The following is a 19,726-nucleotide window of genomic DNA, read 5'->3' as shown; positions in this document are numbered from 1 at the left end:
CATAAACCTGGTGCTTTATAAAACATATTTGAGGTTTGCTTCTTGCTTGTACAATTTACAGCATAAGTTATCGGAGAATCTCTTTTATATCCAGGCAAAATCGGTATTGTAACAAAAATGTCCCTAACAGGGTGGGAAATTAGCACCCGCCACCAGCCAATGGCGGGTACTTTTTCAAAGTGGCGGGTGTCTTTTCCAGACTTTTGTCCAGTAGTTTTCAGTGCTAGTCCGTGACACCCATGTAGCTGAGCTGAGGTAAAGACGAAACAAAAATGATCGGTTAAAAACGTGGCAACATATCCCCGGTGTTAAGAGGCCCGCCGCGGAGTCAGCAGTAGCTATGAATGAATAAACTGTTGAGGGCGAAGTAAAGAAAAAGAGAAGGTAGCCTACTTTTCGAACAAGTGGCGCATTGACAATACGTACAGCGAAAGACCGTGCAAAACATTTCAGACCGTCCTGCCAACCTGTATTAAACATCAATGTAACGATTTTTCAGTCGCTGAAAGCTGCTGCTGTTTAATCCTGTCGGCTCTCTGCTGCTCAGTTCCACACACACCCACCCACACCCACACCCACACCCACACCCACACCCACACCCACACCCCCACACGGTGGATGCAGTAAAAAACAGATGAGATGTACACGATGACCTAAACTGTGGACAGCTACGGTCGTTATTGTAAGTGCAATGATAAGTTAAAGTCCAATAAGTACTTTATCAAACCGTATGAATGTGTCCCAGGCCAGGATAGGAAATTAACTAACAATGTAAAGATCAACAAGCCACTGACAGACATGTTAAAATTTGAGTCATTTATAAATTATAATTTTCTGTCTTAAATCCACCAACCATTTTCATATTATACCAACATTTGCAACTTTTATCGCAATTTTTTTTACAAAAGCTCCCGCAAAATCAGGCATTTTGGGCCGCAACAATCTCAAAAAAAGGCCACGAAATCCTGGAGGGACTGTTTAATGCTATGTTACTGAGAGATGAGTCAATATTTTTTTTGTTCATTAAATTACTGTAGAATATGACCAAACACAATTTTACCATAGTCTTGCAGGATTTTTTTCACATCACTTTTTATTTGCCTATATTAATAAAATATGTATTAATAATAAAAAATAATGTATTGAAGCGATTCAAAATATGCTAGTGCACTTTCTTTGATAAATTTGAATTCTGGAAAAAGTGCCTGGTAAAAAATATAAGTGGCTGGTAAAATTGGGCATCCACCAGCCACAGTGGCTTCATCAACACTTTTTTAAATTGATTCTTTTCCCCAGAATCAATATTTGTATTGTGACGGCGACTACATCATATCCGTTTCCAGCAAAACAGACCAAAAGCAGTAAATGCAGAAGGTCCATTATATGTACTTCTTTATAAATTAAATAAATGTCAGACTGACATGTGATGTGCATTCTTTTTAGAAAACAATTCGTTTTTAGAAATGTCTCATGATAGGCTATATTGTCTTTAGAAGGGTAATATTCCACTTTTGTTTTTGTTAAGAAGGAAAAGAAAGTCGCAATACTATCGAATCGTAATACTTCTAGAATCACAATGGCTTAAAGTGCTCATATTATGCTCATTTTCAGGTTCATAATTGTATTTAGAGGTTATATCAGAATAGGTTTACATGGTTTAATTTAAAAAAAAAAAAAAAAAAAAAAACACCATATTTTTGTTGTACTGCACATTGCTGCAGCTCCTCTTTTCACCCTGTGTGTTGGAGCTCTCTGTTTTAGCTACATCGTCCCAGCACTACTATTGATAATGAATCGGAAATGTAATCGAATTGGGACCTTGTGAATCAGATTGGAATCGATTCTGAAAATGATTGGCGATACCCAGCCATGTGAGATAAGCAGCAGTGATAAAGTGGTAAATAAAAGTTAGGCAAACTTGCAACTCCAAGTCATTACCACAAAAAAAAAACACTTAAAGCATTAGCAGGTAACGTAAATGCATTTTCTTCTCTCTGAAGACTAGGCTACATTTCCAAGTATAGCTAATCATAGTAGCCTATCAGTTTGACAATTTCTATCCCTTTATGTCCCTTTCTGCCTGGTGACAGTGACTGGCACATGTAGGACACTATATGCATCGTTTCACTCACTTACCTTTTAATTTTCTTCTCTATCTCTGTAGCATTGGAACCCTGTGCATTTCTCATTCGCAGTAGCGCCATTTTTACCCGAAACGTCTGCTACTATAGCATTTACAGAATACTGTCATACACGGTTATTCTTGCCTTGACTAACCATATCGTACCACCACCTTTTAATCCCTCTCTCCACTTCCTGGTGGCCGCGTATCCGCCAACCTACTGGCTCTCCGGAAAAAGAAAGCAACGTTTTTATTGGACCACGCAAAAACACAACATTTAGGCTACGATACAGCTATATCCTTAGCCTGTATTTGCGTCCTCAGCTCAGCTTCACAAAACGTTTAACTCTTACAGCATGTAGCGTACATTCGCCCATCCATTGCTCTGTCCGCGGAGACTAAATAAATCGATTACCGATACTGCCTACTGAAACGACTGGGAGCTATAGACGTTTCTTCACAGAAAAAGTGTTCAACATCCTCCTCATAGTTAGCCTGGTCCTATCAGAGTGCCAGTCCTCGTCCTCTCCAATATCCCATCTCAGGTTCTGGCTTTGTCTCCACTGTCCTGGTGAGTCAAACACATGATCTAATGTGCATTGAGATTCAACCTGAGCCTGTAACTACTACTATTCTTAATGTCTATTCATGCCTGCAGTCCGTAACAGACAGAATGAAGTCTCCTTGGCCTAAAGGAAAGAAACTAGTTCACCTGGATTTGAAAGGCGCCCCCCCGAGGGTAGAATACCTTCACAAGGTAAGCACACAGAAGCTTCCTGTGTGTTCTGCTGCAGCACATATTTACTCTTCTGTCACTGTTCCAACATAGTTATTCATGTTTGCTGTTCACTATGAATTTCATCTCCTCAGCTGATCGAGCTGTTCTCTCAGCTGGGAGTGGATGGCCTACTGGTGGAGTATGAGGACATGTTTCCTTATGAGGGGGGGCTGAAGCTGCTGCAGGCCACAGCACAGCCTGCTTACAGGTGCAGTTTGGGATTTAAACACCGGACTAGGGATGTCCTGATCAGCCATATGTCCCGATCCGATTTTCAAAATATCGAATATCTGCAGATACCGAGTCACGATCCGATACTTTGTATTTGTCTAGATAATACAGCTACACACCGTTTTTTTGGTTTACAAAAGTAAACAAAGTAACTAAAAGATGTCCATAAGCTGACTTAACTTACTGCAGCTAGCATTTTTGAAAAACTCACATATAAAATCAACTTCTACTTAGAATAGTGTAGAATTTACTGACGTAAATGATCAGAGGAAGGTGATCGGGGTGACTGCCGATTCCCAATCACTTAAAAAAAATGCCCATATCGGCTCCGATCTGCTACTTCCCGATCCGTTCGGGACATCCCTACACTGGACACTGCCTAGTATTCCATTACTGATTAATAGGCTGGCTGGAATTGTATGTACTTTTTTATATACCTCATCATGCTGTGAGATCCTGTAATAAAAGTATAACCCTTCCTGTGTGGGACAGAGATAAAAAAAAAAAAATCAATGTTCAAGTCTGTTGTGCCATAAAATGCTTTGGTTCAGTAAGTTCAATGAGTTATGTCTGTTTACTGTATGCTCTGTTCCCAGCCGAGAGGAGGTATTATCGATGCAGGAATTTGCCAAATCTAAGGGCATGGAGGTCATCCCACTTGTGCAGACGTTTGGTCACATGGAGGTGAGGCAAACATCCTGCGCTCCTGTTTGGAACTGCTTAGTATTGGCTACAAATGCCCAATTGTCAGATGGTGTTTGTAGTTTAGCTGTCGCTTCTCTATTGTAGTTTGTGTTGAAGCATCGGCCAATGTGGAGCCTGAGAGAGATGGCACACTGTGTGGGCACCCTGAATCCCCACAAAGAGGAAGGGTTTAAGCTGGTGATGGAGATGCTGAGGCAGGTGGTGGAGCTGCATCCAGGCTTACATACACTGCACATTGGAGCAGATGAGGTAAGGATTTTTTTTTTTGGCAACAAATTAACTAGTTATGGTAGAAAGTAGGACTAATCGTTTGCCATTCCAAATCTGGTTTTTGAAAGAATGCGATTAGCTAATCGTGAAGACCTTGATTAATCGAATGTGAAATATTTAGTTGAATGTTTGCTGTAACATTTGATTTAACATGTTGTATTCCTCTTTTCATTATTATATTTACTGTTTTTTTCGTAAGATAAATGCTGGAATAATGTTACATATCACAGATTGTTGACATAAATGTCCTACTTTCAGTGGATATTTTCATTTATTTTGTATTACTTTATTTAACATGATCGTAGAAGGTGCAATATGTATCTAGTTTTCCCAAATCGTTCAGCCCTAGTAGAAAGTATCATAATCCATTTCATCTCCTTGTCTAAAATTCCTCAAGGTCTACATGCTCGGCGAGGGGGAGGAGTCCAAACTGTGGTTGGCCTCACCTGGACATACAGTGGAGCAACTTTTCCTGAGTCATGTAACCAAGGTGGCCCAGGCCATCAAGGAGGCATGGCCAGACATGACCATCATAATGTGGGATGATATGATGAGAGGCATGAGCAAGGACACGCTGAAAGGTGAGGTAGAAATACAATTGGTTCCCACTAAACCAGATGTGCACTAATATTTGAAATACGCAAGAGTAGAGTTACTCCAAAAGAGCATCTGGGACCATCTGAAGGATTCCGGGTGATTTTCAGATCCTATTTTAGACCCACTGCCAGTTTTGGTATCTGTGCCCTCCAATGTGTTTTGATTTGACTGTTTTTATTATAAATCTTTTTCTTTTTTTTCGTCCATGTGACAGCTAGTGGCCTAGTGGGACTCGTCCAGCCCATGTTGTGGGACTACACCCCTAATCTGGATGTGGACAGAACTGGTAGGTACCGTATACAGTGGGAATTAGTATTCAAACAGGCTCTTATACATTGACAAATGTATAAGTCTATATGTCTGCAACATGCGCAGAGCTTTGTTAGTTGTGATGTTTCTTCTCTAACTGTGTTGTCCAGTGTCTCTGCTGGAAAAGTACTGCAATGCCGGTATGTCCGAGCTGTGGGCTGCCAGCTCCTTTAAAGGCTCCACCAGTGTTTACACCTGTGTGCCCAGCACACAGAGACATGTGGATAATCATGTGCAGTGGCTGAAGGTGGCTGCTTCTCTATCTGCTGCTGTGAACCTGCAGGGCATCGCCATCACAGGCTGGCAAAGGTAAGTATTTGAGGAATTTTCATTTTCTTTTAGATTCTATGTACTGTATGATTGTGAAAATGATGGTTGTATCTGTATACTGTATGATTATGAAGATGATGGTTGTATCTGTATACTGTATGATTGTGAAGATGAGGATTGTATCTGTGTACTGTATGATTGTGAAGATGATGGTTGTATATGTGTACTGTATGATTGTGAAGATGATGGTTGTATCTGTATACTGTATGATTGTGAAGATGAGGATTGTATCTGTGTACTTTATAGAGGTGTGAATCTTCACTAATCTCCCGATTCGATTACGATTATCATGTCTTCAATTCGATATGTGCGTCAAATACATTTTTCTATTAAAGCCATATAGGATATTTAATTCATAGCTTTTCATGCTTCAAAAACAAAACATTCTGAAGTGCTCTAATACTAAATAAATTGGATACATAAAACTACAGCACTGAGCACATGGCACTTCCTGAATGTGCAAAACATAACAGAATATGTAAACAGAAATGTTGTCAGGCCTATATTAAATTGTAAACAGAAATAATCGATTATGGCCCGGCTGATTATCGATGCAGCATTGTCCATGTCCACGATTCGATGCATCGATTATTTGATTAATTTCAACAACTCTAGTACTGTATGATTGTGAAGATGATGGTTGTATCTGTGTACTGTATGATTGTGAAGATGATGGTTGTATCTGTACTGTATGATTGTGAAGATGATGGTTGTATCTGTGTACTGTATGATTGTGAAGATGATGGTTGTATCTGTACTGTATGATTGTGAAGATGATGGTTGTATCTGTGTACTGTATGATTGTGAAGATGATGGTTGTATCTGTGTACTGTATGATTGTGAAGATGATGGTTGTATCTGTACTGTATGATTGTGAAGATGATGGTTGTATCTGTGTACTGTATGATTGTGAAGCAGAGCAGTGTTGATAAAGAGCACATGAGTCTATAATAAAGCTGGCCTTTGCTAAATGGCCTGCATTTTTATATATGGCTTTTATAGCTATAAAAAACAAACACACAAAGTGCTTTACACACTACAGGCACTAGATGTGGGAATTACCAGAGGCCTCATGACACGATATTATCACGATACTTATGTCCCGGTATGATATTATTGTGATTTTAAACACATTGCGATACTCTGCGATATATTGCAATGTATTACCTTTTTTCCAACTTCAAATTATGTCTCCGAAGGAAAGCTTTGTCAACATCTGTTTTATCTGAAAAGATTTTGGTTTGTTCATTTCACGTAATTTTTTTTATTATTCTCGTACCATAAATTTAAATTCTCATGTGCAATTTATATAAAAAAAGATTGACTGTGTATCAATACAGTAATGCCACAGAAAATATCGTGATACTATGCTGTATCGATTCCCCCCCCCACCCCTAACAGGCGCCATTCACACACACATTAATACACTGGTGGCTGAGGCTGCCATACTTGTATGCCACCTGCTCATCAGATAAACATTCATGCACATTCACACACCGATAGCGCAGCATTGGGAGCAATTTGGGGTTCAGTATCTTGCCCAAGGACACTTGGCCAGGGATTGACCGACCTTCCGATTGGTAGACCAATGATTCCCAGGCCAGGGGTACATGTACCCCAGGCCAGGGGGTACTTTGCAGTTGCCAGGTGGTACGTGGAAAGATTATAGTGTAGCTCAACTAATTTGAAAAAATATAAATGAAATTTTGATTTGATTGGAAGAATATATCCACATATTAACTGTCAACTGTAATACCTGAACACCACTGTTGCAGTTATGTAAGAGGGTGTGAAAACTAGTTAGCAAACCAGCACAGAATGTTTGCTAAAAGTAATAAATAAATGTTAGTAATAACTAGCTAAAAGTATTGGCTAACGGTTGAAATAGTTAGCTAAAAGTAATGAATAAATGGTTGAAACATTCAGCTTCACTCCAAGTAGTAGAAGCATAGAAGCAGTGTTGTAGTACTCGAGATTGGTCTTGGTCTTAAGACTGGTCTCAAGACCACTTTTTGTCTCCTCTCGGATAAAGAGGACTCTGGATTTTATTTCAAGACCGGTTAAGACCACAACTGCAGGGATATCACTAAATTGCCTCTGCGTTGTCTAATTTTATGTGTTAACATCATTACTGTGATTGGATGTAAAACTTCCTGCTTCAGATGCAACCAATAACTTGACTCATTTCTAGTTTGAAATGTGTTACTGGTAACCCCCTCTACCTGCCCACCTTAACACATACTCCCAAGAAAGTGAATGCGGGAGACAGGAGAAGCTCTGGCTGTCTGGCCCTGTTCTGGTCTTGACTCGGTCTCGCCCTGCCTTGGTCTTGGTCTTCACTCTGTCTCAATACACTCTGGTCTTGGTGATGACTTGGTCTCGGTTTAGGTGGTCTTGACTACAACACTGCCTAGAAGCTATAGTGCGTTCCATTTACCTCGGAACTCAGAAGCCAAAGTTAGGAATGACATCACACCCAAGTTGAACACGTTCCATTTACAAGTCAGATTTTCGTCGTTTTCATCAGCTCTAGCTAGGCTAGCCATTGCCAGTTTATAACAACGGCATTATGCTGTTTTTTTGTGCTTACCAACATGTCCACAGATAGAAGTTGGACAGCACTACATGTACGACTTATTTAGTGAGACACAAATAAGACAGAAGTGCTTATAACTATATGTTACTACATCTTTCACAACTGTTGATGCACGGAGCAGCCATGTTGGATTTTTAGCTCGGGGTACTCGGTGGTTGTCCGAGTTCTGAGCTCGGAAATCCGAGGTCAGGGGGCGTGTTTCAGACTTTGACCTCGGAAAATCCAACTTCCGAGTACAAATGGAACGCACTACTAGTAGTAGTATGCTGACCAAACCAGCCTAATATTCATATTCATTACAGTTCAATTGTATGAAATAATTAACATTATCCACTTTATATAATGCATAATGTTATACATGGAGAACCACTGTGATAGAAGACCTCTCTACCTCATGAGCCACCTCCAATACTTGATTTGTTTTTAGGGTCTGAATGAATTTATCAGCCAGAAATCATGTGATATTACATTTGCAATTAACACTTAAAACAAGCTTTTTACATGATCCATCATTTCCCCATTGCCAGGTATGACCACCTGTCGGTGCTGTGTGAGCTGATGCATGTGGCTCTTCCATCGCTAGCAGCCTGTCTCCAGACACTCGACCATGGGCAGTTCAGTGCTGAGGCCCAGAGCAGAGTAACTGAGAGACTGGGTATCCCCTCAGTGGAGGTAGAGGCCATTGGGAGGTAAGGTCCAACATTGTTTTATTAAAGTACCCTACACTGTCACTGTATCGTGTGTACCTCTACGTTAACCGGATTGTGTTCCATGTGGCCTTTAGGACTTCTGCAGACGACTCGCTGTTCCCAGGACGGAAGCTGGCAGAGTTAACTGTGGAGCTCAATTCACTGCTGAACTCGGAGGACATACGGTTTTTTGAAAACAACATGTGAGTTATGGGCAGTGATCTTGTTTTTGATTTATATCAAGATCCTATTTTCAATGTCTCATCTCACCTGAAAAGAATAGTTTGACTTGAGAAATGAGAAGATCGAAACCACTCCCATGTCTGTATACTAAATATGAAGATACAGCCAGCAGCTAGTTAGCTTAGCTTAGCATAAAGACTAAAAACAGGGGTAAACAGCTGGTCTCGAGCATGCCTTCATTATACTGTTACTGTAAGTTTCTTACTTTTTAAGCAGCAACAATTTAAGTAGGGATACACCGATTATCGGCCCTGACTGATTATCGGGGAGTTTTTTGGCAGTTTGCAGATTATCGGTATGTAACATTTTATTTGCCTGATAACCGATAAAGTAAATTAATTGAAAAGTGCGCTACTTTGGCTCCGCTACAGCTCTGTGTCTGTCCCTCTGCTTTGGTTTCACTCACCACTGAGTCTGACTTAATATCCCACAACACTATCTGACTATCGTTTACTGTGTATTATGTTGAAAGTTTCTAATTTATTAAATAAGTGCTTAAAGCATTTAAAGATCAGTAGTTAAGTCTTATAAAACTAACTTTTTGTCATATTTGCTGAAACTGACCCTATGTTCCAGTAGAACTACATGAAGCAGGTAATTTAAAAACAAATCTGGCTCCTCTGGCACCACCTACAGCCTGTAGTGCAATTTGCGAAAATCCACCGCTCCCTGTTCAGATGCACCAATCAGGCCGGGGTGTCTAACTGCGTGTCAATCACTGCTCATGCACACGCATTCATTCTCCCTTGTGGGGGGAGGGGCTTAGGAGACCGTTTTGGGCTTTAGCGGAAAGGGGGGAGGGACTGAGAAGTTGTCCATGTTCACATTTTTTGGCTAAGTCCTGGATCTTCACAATCCTACCTATGGCACCTTTAAGCAAAGTTTTGTGTTGAGGTTTGTAACATTCCAAAATCTTAGTCCTAAAGATTTTCATTTTCACTGTTAATGCATATCGGTTCCAGATTACGGTTATCGGTTTCAATAATCAATATAGGTATTGGCCTTGAAAGACCAGTATCGGTCGATCCCTAAAAGCAGTATATTTTAAGAAGTAAGAAATTGTTTAACATTTTGGGAAATACAGGACAAAAAAAAAATCCAGCACAGAAAAGCACAACGTTTTTTAGACATTGGTTTTTGCATGGATAAAACAAACGAGATATCACGTGTCAATTGCTGAGCTTTAGAGGTGCTGGCAGATTTTGTTGCCTTTGGACGGAGCCAGGCTAGCTGTTTCCCCCTGCGTCCACTCTTTGTGCTAAGCTAAGCTACAGCTTTATTTAGCATACAGACATGAGTGGTATCGATCTTTTTTTTAATTTATTTTTTAGATTTCTTTATTTAAAAAAGACAACGCACATTAATCAACATGAGCACAGAGTCCAACATGTAAATGTGCCAGATTTAGCCATGCAGGCTAATTTTCATCTGCAGTCCCTAGCAGGTTGATGTCTTAAATCCTATCTTCTCATCTAACTCTCAACAAGATAGAGAATATAGAGTGTATTTCCCAATATGTACATTTCTACAACCTTTGCAGAAATAGACAACATTTTTATACTTACTCCTGTATACAAATAACAGCTGATCAACTGTATGCCTGTGCTACTGTAGGTATGTAAGAGGATGGTTCAGTCCCTACCAACGACAGAGGAAAATGGTATCTCCTCTCATCACCATGCAGATCCACAGCCAAGCATCATCGTGAGAATAATGTGTTCTATTACAGCTACACCTTGTGCACACCGGGGTTATTATAGTAAACTAAAACTTAAATAATGTCAATGTCAATTTTATTTATATAGCACCTGTCATTACATGTAAACCCAAAGTGCTTCACATTAAACAAAATACCACATATACATTAAAACAAAGCATGAATGGAAATAGTAATACACAACAAGACAATCAACAAAACCAAGCAAGACAGTGCAACCATACAATTTCTCTCTCTCACACACACACACACACACACACACACACACACACACACACACACACACTGTAATTAAACAAATGCCTAGATGATTTTGTTGGGGGCATTTTTAGGCTTTTTTAATTTTATAAGACAGCTTAGACTTGAAAGGGGAGAGAGAGGGGGAATGACATGCAGCATGAATGGCAGTCAATGGAATGCTAACGGCAGGTGATGGCTTGTTAGCCTATGAACCTCTCCATAGGAGGCACACTTTTCAGATGCTCGCTTACCCCCTTGCTTGAGATGAATGCATGCACCATTCTGTGCAGTCATTTTGAGAAATGAATGCTCTAACTTTTGATATATTTTTTTGTGATAAAATGCTGTTTTGGTGATATTGGTGATGTGATTTTCAAAATTGAGATCAGTATCCAAAATAATGCCAAGGTTTCTGACTTGCTCACTGTATTTCAGAGACAGTGAATCTAAGTGTGAATAAATCGTATGTCTATCATTTTTAGGACCAACAACGAGAATCTCAGTCTTGTCTGTACTTAATAAGCAGTGAAAAATATTTTTAGTAAACTGAAAATAAATAAAAAGTAAAACCTTCAAGAAAAAACTAAACTGGAACTATATTGCCAGGTAAAAAAAAACAACTAATGAAATAAAAATGAACGTAAATAATTTCAGTTTTAGTTTTTTTTAGCTATAAAATTTCACTACCGAAAAAAAAGGAGACGGCATGAATTTCCATCAACTCTTGTGTCATTGAACCACAGAAACTGAACTGACTTTATAGATGGCACTGTGCTGTAATTGCTTCACATCGGACCCTAATGTAGCACATTAAACCTCATGGCTATTCTCCAACCATGTATGTATATGTACTGTAGCTACATACTGAGACATTATACCTGGCTCTGAAATTGATAAGTCAAAAATAAGATGAAAACTAATTAACCCTTGTGTTGTCTTCTGGTCGGCTATGCACTTGTTGTCCTTCTGGGTCAAAATTAACACTTTTTTTTTAAACTGTTTTTTTTTAAATATTTTTGACACATTTTCTGACGTTTTTGTCACTTTTTTTTCAATGTTTAACTAACACCAAATTATTACCAATAGTTTTACACGTATTTTTGGAATTCATGGTCAATAAATCTCATTGATTGGAGATTATACCTAATTTTGAAATTATGAATGATTTTGACTAATATTAGAGGAACGTATGTTGGTGGAGAATCAAAGTTTGTCAAAAATAAAATGTCAAAGTTTAGTCAGGTTTTGAAACCACCAGCAGATGACTGTAGAGGGGCAAGGGATTGAAGTGGTAGGGGAGTATAAATACTTAGGAACAATAATAGATGCTAAGCTATCATGGAATACCAATACTGATGCCATGATCTATAAAAAGGGTCTGCAGCGACTGTATTTTATGCGGAAGCTGAGACAGTTCAGAGTAGAAAAAGACATGATGGTCCTTTTCTATCGCTATTTTGTTGAGAGTATTTTAACTTTCTGCTCCATTGCCTGGTATTTGTCTTTGTCAGTGACAAGCAACAAATAAACTACACAGGAAAGTTAACATGGCCAGCAAGATTGCTGGACATCAGTTCAATTCTCTGACCACGATCTGCGAATCCAGGGTGGTGAGGAAAGGACAAGCAATTTGCGGGGACGGGCTACATCCTCTATTCCAGGCGTATGAGGTGCTGTCATCAGGCAGAAGATATAGGGTGCCGTCCTTACAAACCAAACAGGCTCGCAAATCATTTATTCCTACCAGCATTACACTACTGAATAAGTTAGGGAAAATAACTTGATCCTTTCCGTGTTATAATACTGCACTTTGGTATAGTATTAAAATATCACTGATGATGTGGCACCTTACTATTGATAGCCCACTGGTGCTAATGACACTGCACTTTACTATTTTATAATATAGAGATACTTGGTTTTGTGTATTGTTGTTGGGCGGGCGGGGGGGGAGGGAGGGTGGGTTTAGTGGTCCTGTTGTCTATGGTCTGTTGTCTGTCTGTCTGTCTATCTGATGAGCTGTATGGTGCAAGATTAATTTCCGAAAGGATCAATAAATGTCTACCTATTTCAATTTTTTTAAATGCTATAAAATTGAATACCCACAGTTCAATGAAAGTAGTAATCGAGTACTTGCAATTGAATTTAATTTTTTGGGTAAGTTGGTTAAAAAGAAACCCATGTTTCTGATATAGAAGTTTTGAGAACGGGTCAAATTTGACCCAAGGACAACATGAGGGTTTAAAAAGTCAAAACTATAATAACCTCGATGCACACTGCTCTGACTTCCTGAGATGTGTTCCGAACTCTGTTTAGCCTTTAACAGGAACCCGTTCTGATCTCATCCCCTCAGGTATTTGGCTACGCTACAAGAGAAGGCGGAGGCAGTGAGAGAGGAGATGGTGCGTCTTTATCCAGATTCAACATCCCAGGAGTGGATGGAGGAAAACGTCAGCCCTGTAGTGGCTCCTTTACAGAGGATAACAGAGGACATCAGCACCTGCCTGAATCAGATGGTGCCGTAGAAAATTTTGCCAGCTTCGAATCCAACTGCTTTTTTTGGTCAATTCCGATACTGGTCTCTTAATTATTATTTTTTTTGCGTGATTTTATATGCAATTTCGCGCTTACCCAAGAGAAAACTGGGTAACACTTTACTTGAAGGTATCTACATAAGAGTGACATGACACTGTCATGACACAGTCATGACACATGAACCCTAACTCTAACCATAACTTGTCATGACAAAAGCCGAATGACACTTAATAAAAGAAGCGTTATGTCATAAACGTTTGACTTGTTTATGTTTATGCAGTGCCATGTCACTCTTATGTAAATACCTTCAAGTAAAGTGTAACCGAAAACTGTGATATGTAAATTGCAGCATAGAAAGGAAGCACTATAAAAGGAGACTTTGGGTTTACATATAAAACTATTTTATATAATTCATTCAAATGTATCAAAGTAAAACAGACAAGACAATAAAGTCAACCGACAAAAAAAGCTTCTCATTTTCTTTCAAGCAGAGAACACAACGACATTCACCATCAGCCATTTAACAGTCCTGATTTCATCAATTTTTTCAGAAAGAAATAGTTTGTCCAAAGCACTAAAGTGTTTGCCTGAGATTTAGTCTTTGGTTCAACAAAAAAAAAGTCTGTTAATGTTAAAAGACAGAACAACAACGGCTCAACGCATTTCACGTATAATTAACTCTTGATTGAGCCATGAAAAATCATTCATGCTTAATTGCAGTTTGCACATGCATTCATCCGGATTGCGGACTGGGTATGAATAAACATGCCAAAAGTGATTATCGACTGGGTGGTCCAAAAAAACTGGGGAAAGCACTTTCCATTGACCTAAACACAAACACTTATTAGTAGGAAGGCACTGTAAATCTGTAATCTGGAGTGTATTCCCAAAATAGTAATTAAAAAAGCTAAGGCATGGTATTTATTACCAGTGGGCTGCATTTACAGTACAAGTCTCTTTTTCCATATTCCCTGGAACTGTTGTAGAAATCTTTAACTAAACCATGAAATATTTGCATGACAAAACATTTAATTGGATGATTTCTTCATCCCAGTTCACATGAAAATTAAATAAAAAAAACATTTTACTATAGCCTCCCGAGGCTGCCATAACCCCATCTGACATACAAAAAAAAAATATATGATGAAGGAAGTCTGTGAGGAGAAACTGAAAGAGGCTATCTTCTTGGTGTTTCATGCAAATGCTGAAAGTATAACATGTAGTGAAGGCTTCACTAATAATAGGCACCCTCTGTAATGCCAAAGCAATACCATAATGCCCCTAAATGAATGAAGGTTGCAAGTCACACGGAGATCAGAGTTTGTCTGCTTGATCATCTGAATCGCTGCTGTTGTCCAAAGAATCTTCCTCCTCTCCGTACTCTGCCTCTTCGTCCTGCTGCCTGCGTTGCTGCAGCTCCTCCAGCCCCAGGAAGCGCTTCAGCAATGCAGCCAACGCCTCCACATCACTGACAGGTAGCAGACAGAAGAGAAAGAGAACAGGGATATAATGCATTATCTTGTGTTAGTTAGTTATACAAAGCACATTAGTTTAGCTTTTTTTCTTCCAAATATCGTTTGGCTTTAATAATCATTTAAAAAAAAATCTGACAATAAGTAACAACTGATAGTCTCGCTTTGTCAGACCTTCCTCCACAGCGCTGCTTAAGAGGGTCTGGTGAGTCCACATAGCATTCCGGGATGGGAGAAAAACGTGCTCTGGTTTATTGGCGTTTCTTTAAAACTATTCACAATTGTCTTGGGCGGTGCTAAGCACCGGACGCAGGTACAGTGCCTCTGCAAAATAGCCTCGGGAAGGAACTTGTTTTGGTGCAACGTGTACATTCAAAGGTTGTTTTAGTCGTTTTTTAACAGAAAACTCAGATTGGACAGATAGTCTAGCTAGCTATCTTTCATCAGGCCACCTGACGAATGTTCAATATTCACACTCCTTTTAGCTCTATTTTGGTCTCCACCAACTTCTAAAAAAATAACTCTTTATCTGCTAAACGCGCCACTATGTTGTTTAGTGCGGGGCAGGTAGTGTACAGTGGGTTTATTAGAGCTTTTTGACTGACAAAAAAACAAAAACAAGGCTAATGAGAGCTGTGAGAGAGTGAAATAAAATAGTAAAAACCATGAATTCGAAGAGGCTGAACTGAAGAGCTAGGTGGTTTATCTGTGGGTTTGTTATGAGAGATACTTTTTACATTACATTCATAATTTGACGCATTGTTAACGATAAAATATTTCTTTATAATTTTAATAATAGAGGTCCCAGACACTGGCGACAGCAAAACAAGAAATGCAACAGAAGGAGAGTAACTTCTGTATTGGTTTACTACGCAGGCAAACGCACCATGCTCTGAAAGAATTCATCACTTCATGTTTTAATAAAGAGGACAATTGGCAACGTCATTGCATAATATTAAACGCATGATCGAATGTTGTTTTCCACATTACGTAGGAGAAGAGGCCCCATCTTCATAGATGGGCAATTATAAAATGCAAATACATTGAATGGTTATTACTAGGAATGGGTATCGTTCAAAAATGTTCGATACCGGTACCGATATGTGACTTCCATACCAGTTCCTAAACGATACTTTTTTCGGTACCAATTTTATAAAACTAAAATAAATTGCAACACTCCGGCACAAATCTTTTTTTTTTTTTTTTTAAGATTATTTTTTGGGACATTTTAGGCCTTTATTTTATAAAGGACAGCTTAGACTTGAAAGGGGAGAGAGAGGGGGAATGGCATGCAGGTCGGAGTCGAACCCGGGGTCGCTGCGTCGAGGAGTAAACCTCTACCAGGTGAGCTACCCCAGTGCCCCGGCACAAACCTTTTTATTTATTTTTCAGCTCTTACTAGAGCCCTGTCTCAGTTTTTCCCGACTGCCTCTACGACGTGTAACGTTAGACAGCCAATCACAAGCATTATTAGATCTTGGTAGAAGCATGCTGCATGCTTATTGGCTCACTGACGGTGATGAAATTTACTCCTTAGGTATTGAATGACGAGGCATTTTTTCCATACCAGATACTTCAGAGGCAATTCAGTCCGTGCCTAAAAAGGATTGCATTTGGTACCCAGCCCTAGTTATGACAGAGTAAATTCAGGACTGTGGTGCTGGATGCGAAATAACTAAAATCTTAAGAATGATAACTTTCATGTGTTAGAGCTGTTAGCAGCAGACCTACCTGCGTCCCCCCAGTGTGGCACTCTGAGTCAGGGGGTAGGAGAAGCCGGCAGCCAGCCGCAGCATCAGCACGTAGCCCTTCCCCAAATAGCGAACCTTCTCTTCCTGGACGCAGATGTCACACAGCTGTGTCAGATCCAACACAACTGAGAGAGAGAAATGGAAAAAAATAAATAAATAAATTAATTAAAATCTATGATTCTCCACTGTCAAACAGCCAGTGGATACTATTGTACAGAGTAACCTGCTCTCTGGTGTTACTGACCTCTCTCCTGACCCTTCTTCCACAACGTCAGGACTAGAGCGTACAAGCTAAACGTCTTGAGCTCAATCAGGTTCTTGGTTTTGTCAAACACAGCCTCCTCCCATTCCTCCATGTTCTGCATGGCTACAAACAGACAGCCGGTCACGTAGAAAAGCTTCCACAAGATGCTGTCTGCGTGATGCACACAACACATAAAATGAAATAAAATAAGAATGGAAAGCGGTGTGAGTTGCGGTAAGCAAATGTGGAAAGTTAATGTGTAAATTTATGTAAATCGGAAGTTGCAAATTGATCGACAGATTAGGTAAATCCAGTTTGTGTACCTGAGCTGTAGTAGGCAGCTGCCAGCCCAACAGAAGCTATACCTGCAATTAAAATGAGAGGCTTATTCTTAGAGACAATACAGACAGAGAGCAGAGGAGATGTTTTAGAGAGATAGATAGATACTTTACTGATCCCCAAGGGGAAATTCAAGGGCCCAGTAGCTTAAAGACATCACACACAGCATAGACATACATCATAACATGATGATAAAATAACAAATAACAAACAAATCCACATGAATAATATGGACAATAAAAAAAGATATACTAATAATAACACAATAATAAATCCACATGAATGTACTAAGGGATGTACTGTATAAGCATGAGACGCTTGCAGTGACAGGGCAGGTAAGATGCTCTATGGTAAGGTGCTCTATGAGAGTGTGTGTCATGGTGGTAGTGCTAATAAGTCCAATAGTCCAATAGTGCAAGGAATCATTTAATCATTTAAGGAATTTAATAACAGAGTTTGAACATATTGAGGGGATAGTGGACGGCTTAGTTTGGGATGTGTATTTTATATTTGATTGTACAGATTGTATGAACACTTACCGACAAGAAGAGACCAGGAACGAATGCCCGGTGATCTCTTCAGGTGGAGCAGGGTGGAGCTGTGCTCCTCTACTGTCATGTATCCCATCTGAATAGAGGCAAAAATATCAATATTATACTTCATATATACAAAAAGCCTATTCTAAGCCTAAACTATACTCCAGGGACCCTAAACGCTCCAGCCTTAATGTATATGTTTGTGCTATTTCAATAGGCCTTTTTTTCACAGCAGATGTTTGATTTGTTATAGGAGCTACAGGAGTTTCTAATAGCACTAATTGCTTTATTACCATAACTTGAGGCCCTGCTCTGAAGAGGCATTTTAAGACATTAGGATTGGGGGGGGGGGGGTCATTTTCACTCCGCCTTCGAAAATAGAAGGTCAAAATGCATAAATTTAATGTATTTTGCTGTATATTCCGTTTTTTTTCTTAAATTAAATAGTACTGAAATAGGCCTTGCTCATCCATTATTAGTAGGAAAAACATGGGTTTCTAATAACACTAACAATGACTCTATTGTAATTTAGTGTACCAGTAATCCACCGTTCAGCATTTTTATTTTTTTACACGCTTTTCCTAATATGACGTAATAAAATGTCTACCATAAAAAGACTGTTGTTAAAAAATATGCACCATTAAAGCACAATAAATGGCATACTCATTGCCTTAATGTGGGTTCTGTTTCATCACTGGGGAGTCTTGAGGAGACATTTTAAGGCAGAGCCTCAAATGCGCCTAAATCTACTTTTAAGATCTTCATTATTTCAGTTTTGAGCTTGTTTGTTGCATATTTCTAAATGGGTTTAATCAAATTGAACTGGGCCCAGGCAGGGTTCTACCTTAGAAAAAATTTAAGGCCTATACAATGCACAGAGAGTGGGCGTTACTTGCAGGTTGATCCAGCCATGGTCTGTCCAGAAACAATGTCCCAGTTACACAGGATAAACCCGACATGTTGCTGACAAGCACAATTATTACTGGATAGGGGTGGGAATCACCAGAGGCCTCACGATACGATATAATCACGATACTTTTGTCACGATACGATATTATTGCGATTTTAAACATATTGTAATATTCTGCGATATATTGCAATGTATTACCTTTTTTCCAACTTCAAATTTTTCCCAATTTCAAATGATGTCCCCAAAGGAAAATTTTGTCAACATCTGTTTTATCTAAAAAGATACATTTCTCTGTTTGTTCATCTCACTTCAATTCTATTGGAGTGTCAAGCAGACAGACTGACCAACACATATATCATAAAAGATCAATACTTGGCGTCTGTGTATCGATACAGTATTGCCACGAAAAATATCGCGATACTATGCTGTATCGATTTTTTCCTCCACCCCTACTATTGGAACTCTTTTCTACCTGAAGAAATAGTCCCAAACAGGAGCAACTATTGTTACTGGAGAGACACATTGCTGTTTTGACATTTCCAAAAGTCAAACCACTTCCACAGTATTCGGGCGGGGGAAGACGTCTCAGAGGTGGATGTCTAAATATCTCAGCACATGAAACCCAAACTGCATGGCTTCATATCACAAGAGGTATAGAGAGAAAACATTCAACATGTTTTCGTTTTGGGTGAACAGACCCTTTAATTCGATCTGAAAACCCAACAAGACAAAAAAGATGCTCCTGCTGATGATGGTATGATGGAAAAGAATTCCCCACACATCACTGTCTCACCAGAACTGTATAAAGATACCAACTACAATACATTTTGTATCGCTTACCTTAAACTCTTTTTTCTTTCTGTAATGTTTCGCCTTGCAGATTAAGCATTTGTACGAGGAAACACATGCACTGAATTATAAGGAAGTTCTTTTGAAATTATTGCAACAACTGTTCTGCATGGGGGATACTTCCTTCCTGGATCCGTCTGCTCTGATTGGACAGGTTCACTTTCTCGCCGCCTTCAAAATAAAAGATCTAAATGCAACAATTTGGGGAAAGAATGTGGCTGTGTATTCTTTCTACTACGCATGCCTTTCGTTTTCCTGCAACACAA

General features: G+C 39.3%; 3 protein-coding genes across 6 annotated transcripts in view; 1 reads left to right on the top strand and 2 right to left on the bottom strand.

The window, feature by feature from the left end:
- uts2r2 (urotensin-2 receptor 2) overlaps positions 1–2,294 on the bottom strand; it is a 34,003-nt gene extending 31,709 nt beyond the window's left edge. For both annotated transcript variants that reach the window (XR_004896296.1, XM_031308648.2), the window contains exon 1: positions 2,137–2,294. Coding sequence is in view for 1 of the 2 variants with exons in the window: in XM_031308648.2 (XP_031164508.1) it covers positions 2,137–2,204 (68 nt within the window). In the remaining variant the exon portion in view is untranslated. The remainder of the gene's footprint in view (positions 1–2,136) is intronic.
- A 269-nt stretch (positions 2,295–2,563) lies between these two features.
- On the top strand, positions 2,564–13,542 carry hexdc (hexosaminidase (glycosyl hydrolase family 20, catalytic domain) containing). 2 transcript variants are annotated; one of them, XM_031308650.2, is made up of 12 exons: positions 2,564–2,693; positions 2,781–2,879; positions 2,993–3,108; positions 3,728–3,815; positions 3,921–4,085; positions 4,504–4,687; positions 4,918–4,989; positions 5,123–5,321; positions 8,466–8,627; positions 8,723–8,830; positions 10,485–10,574; positions 13,178–13,542. In XM_031308650.2, the coding sequence occupies exons 2-12, from the start codon at positions 2,796–2,798 to the stop codon at positions 13,347–13,349; spliced, it is 1,440 nt and encodes a 479-aa protein (XP_031164510.1). In that variant the 5' UTR covers positions 2,564–2,693; positions 2,781–2,795; the 3' UTR covers positions 13,350–13,542. The 2 variants fall into 2 exon arrangements, with proteins under 2 accessions (XP_031164510.1, XP_035853081.1); XM_035997188.1 differs by having other exon boundaries at positions 2,645–2,693; positions 2,791–2,879.
- Positions 13,543–14,384: 842 nt separating this feature from the next.
- Positions 14,385–19,642, bottom strand: LOC116056529 (cytochrome b-245 chaperone 1 homolog). 2 transcript variants are annotated; one of them, XM_031308651.2, is made up of 6 exons: positions 19,452–19,631; positions 17,705–17,792; positions 17,150–17,191; positions 16,827–16,997; positions 16,563–16,707; positions 14,385–14,827 (listed from the first exon to the last, which is right to left on the bottom strand). In XM_031308651.2, exons 2-6 carry the CDS (start codon positions 17,790–17,792, stop codon positions 14,674–14,676), a joined length of 600 nt encoding a protein of 199 aa, XP_031164511.1. In that variant the 5' UTR covers positions 19,452–19,631; the 3' UTR covers positions 14,385–14,673. The 2 variants fall into 2 exon arrangements, with proteins under 2 accessions (XP_031164511.1, XP_035853084.1); XM_035997191.1 differs by lacking the exon at positions 14,385–14,827 and adding an exon at positions 14,935–15,019 and having other exon boundaries at positions 19,452–19,642.
- Between the last annotated feature and the right edge of the window lie 84 nt (positions 19,643–19,726).

This window comes from Sander lucioperca, chromosome 22, assembly GCF_008315115.2.
Source record: "Sander lucioperca isolate FBNREF2018 chromosome 22, SLUC_FBN_1.2, whole genome shotgun sequence".
In the NCBI taxonomy this organism is placed as follows: domain Eukaryota; kingdom Metazoa; phylum Chordata; class Actinopteri; order Perciformes; family Percidae; genus Sander; species Sander lucioperca.
Note: the sequence above shows the minus strand (reverse complement) of the source record. Positions and strands in the feature narration are given on the sequence as shown.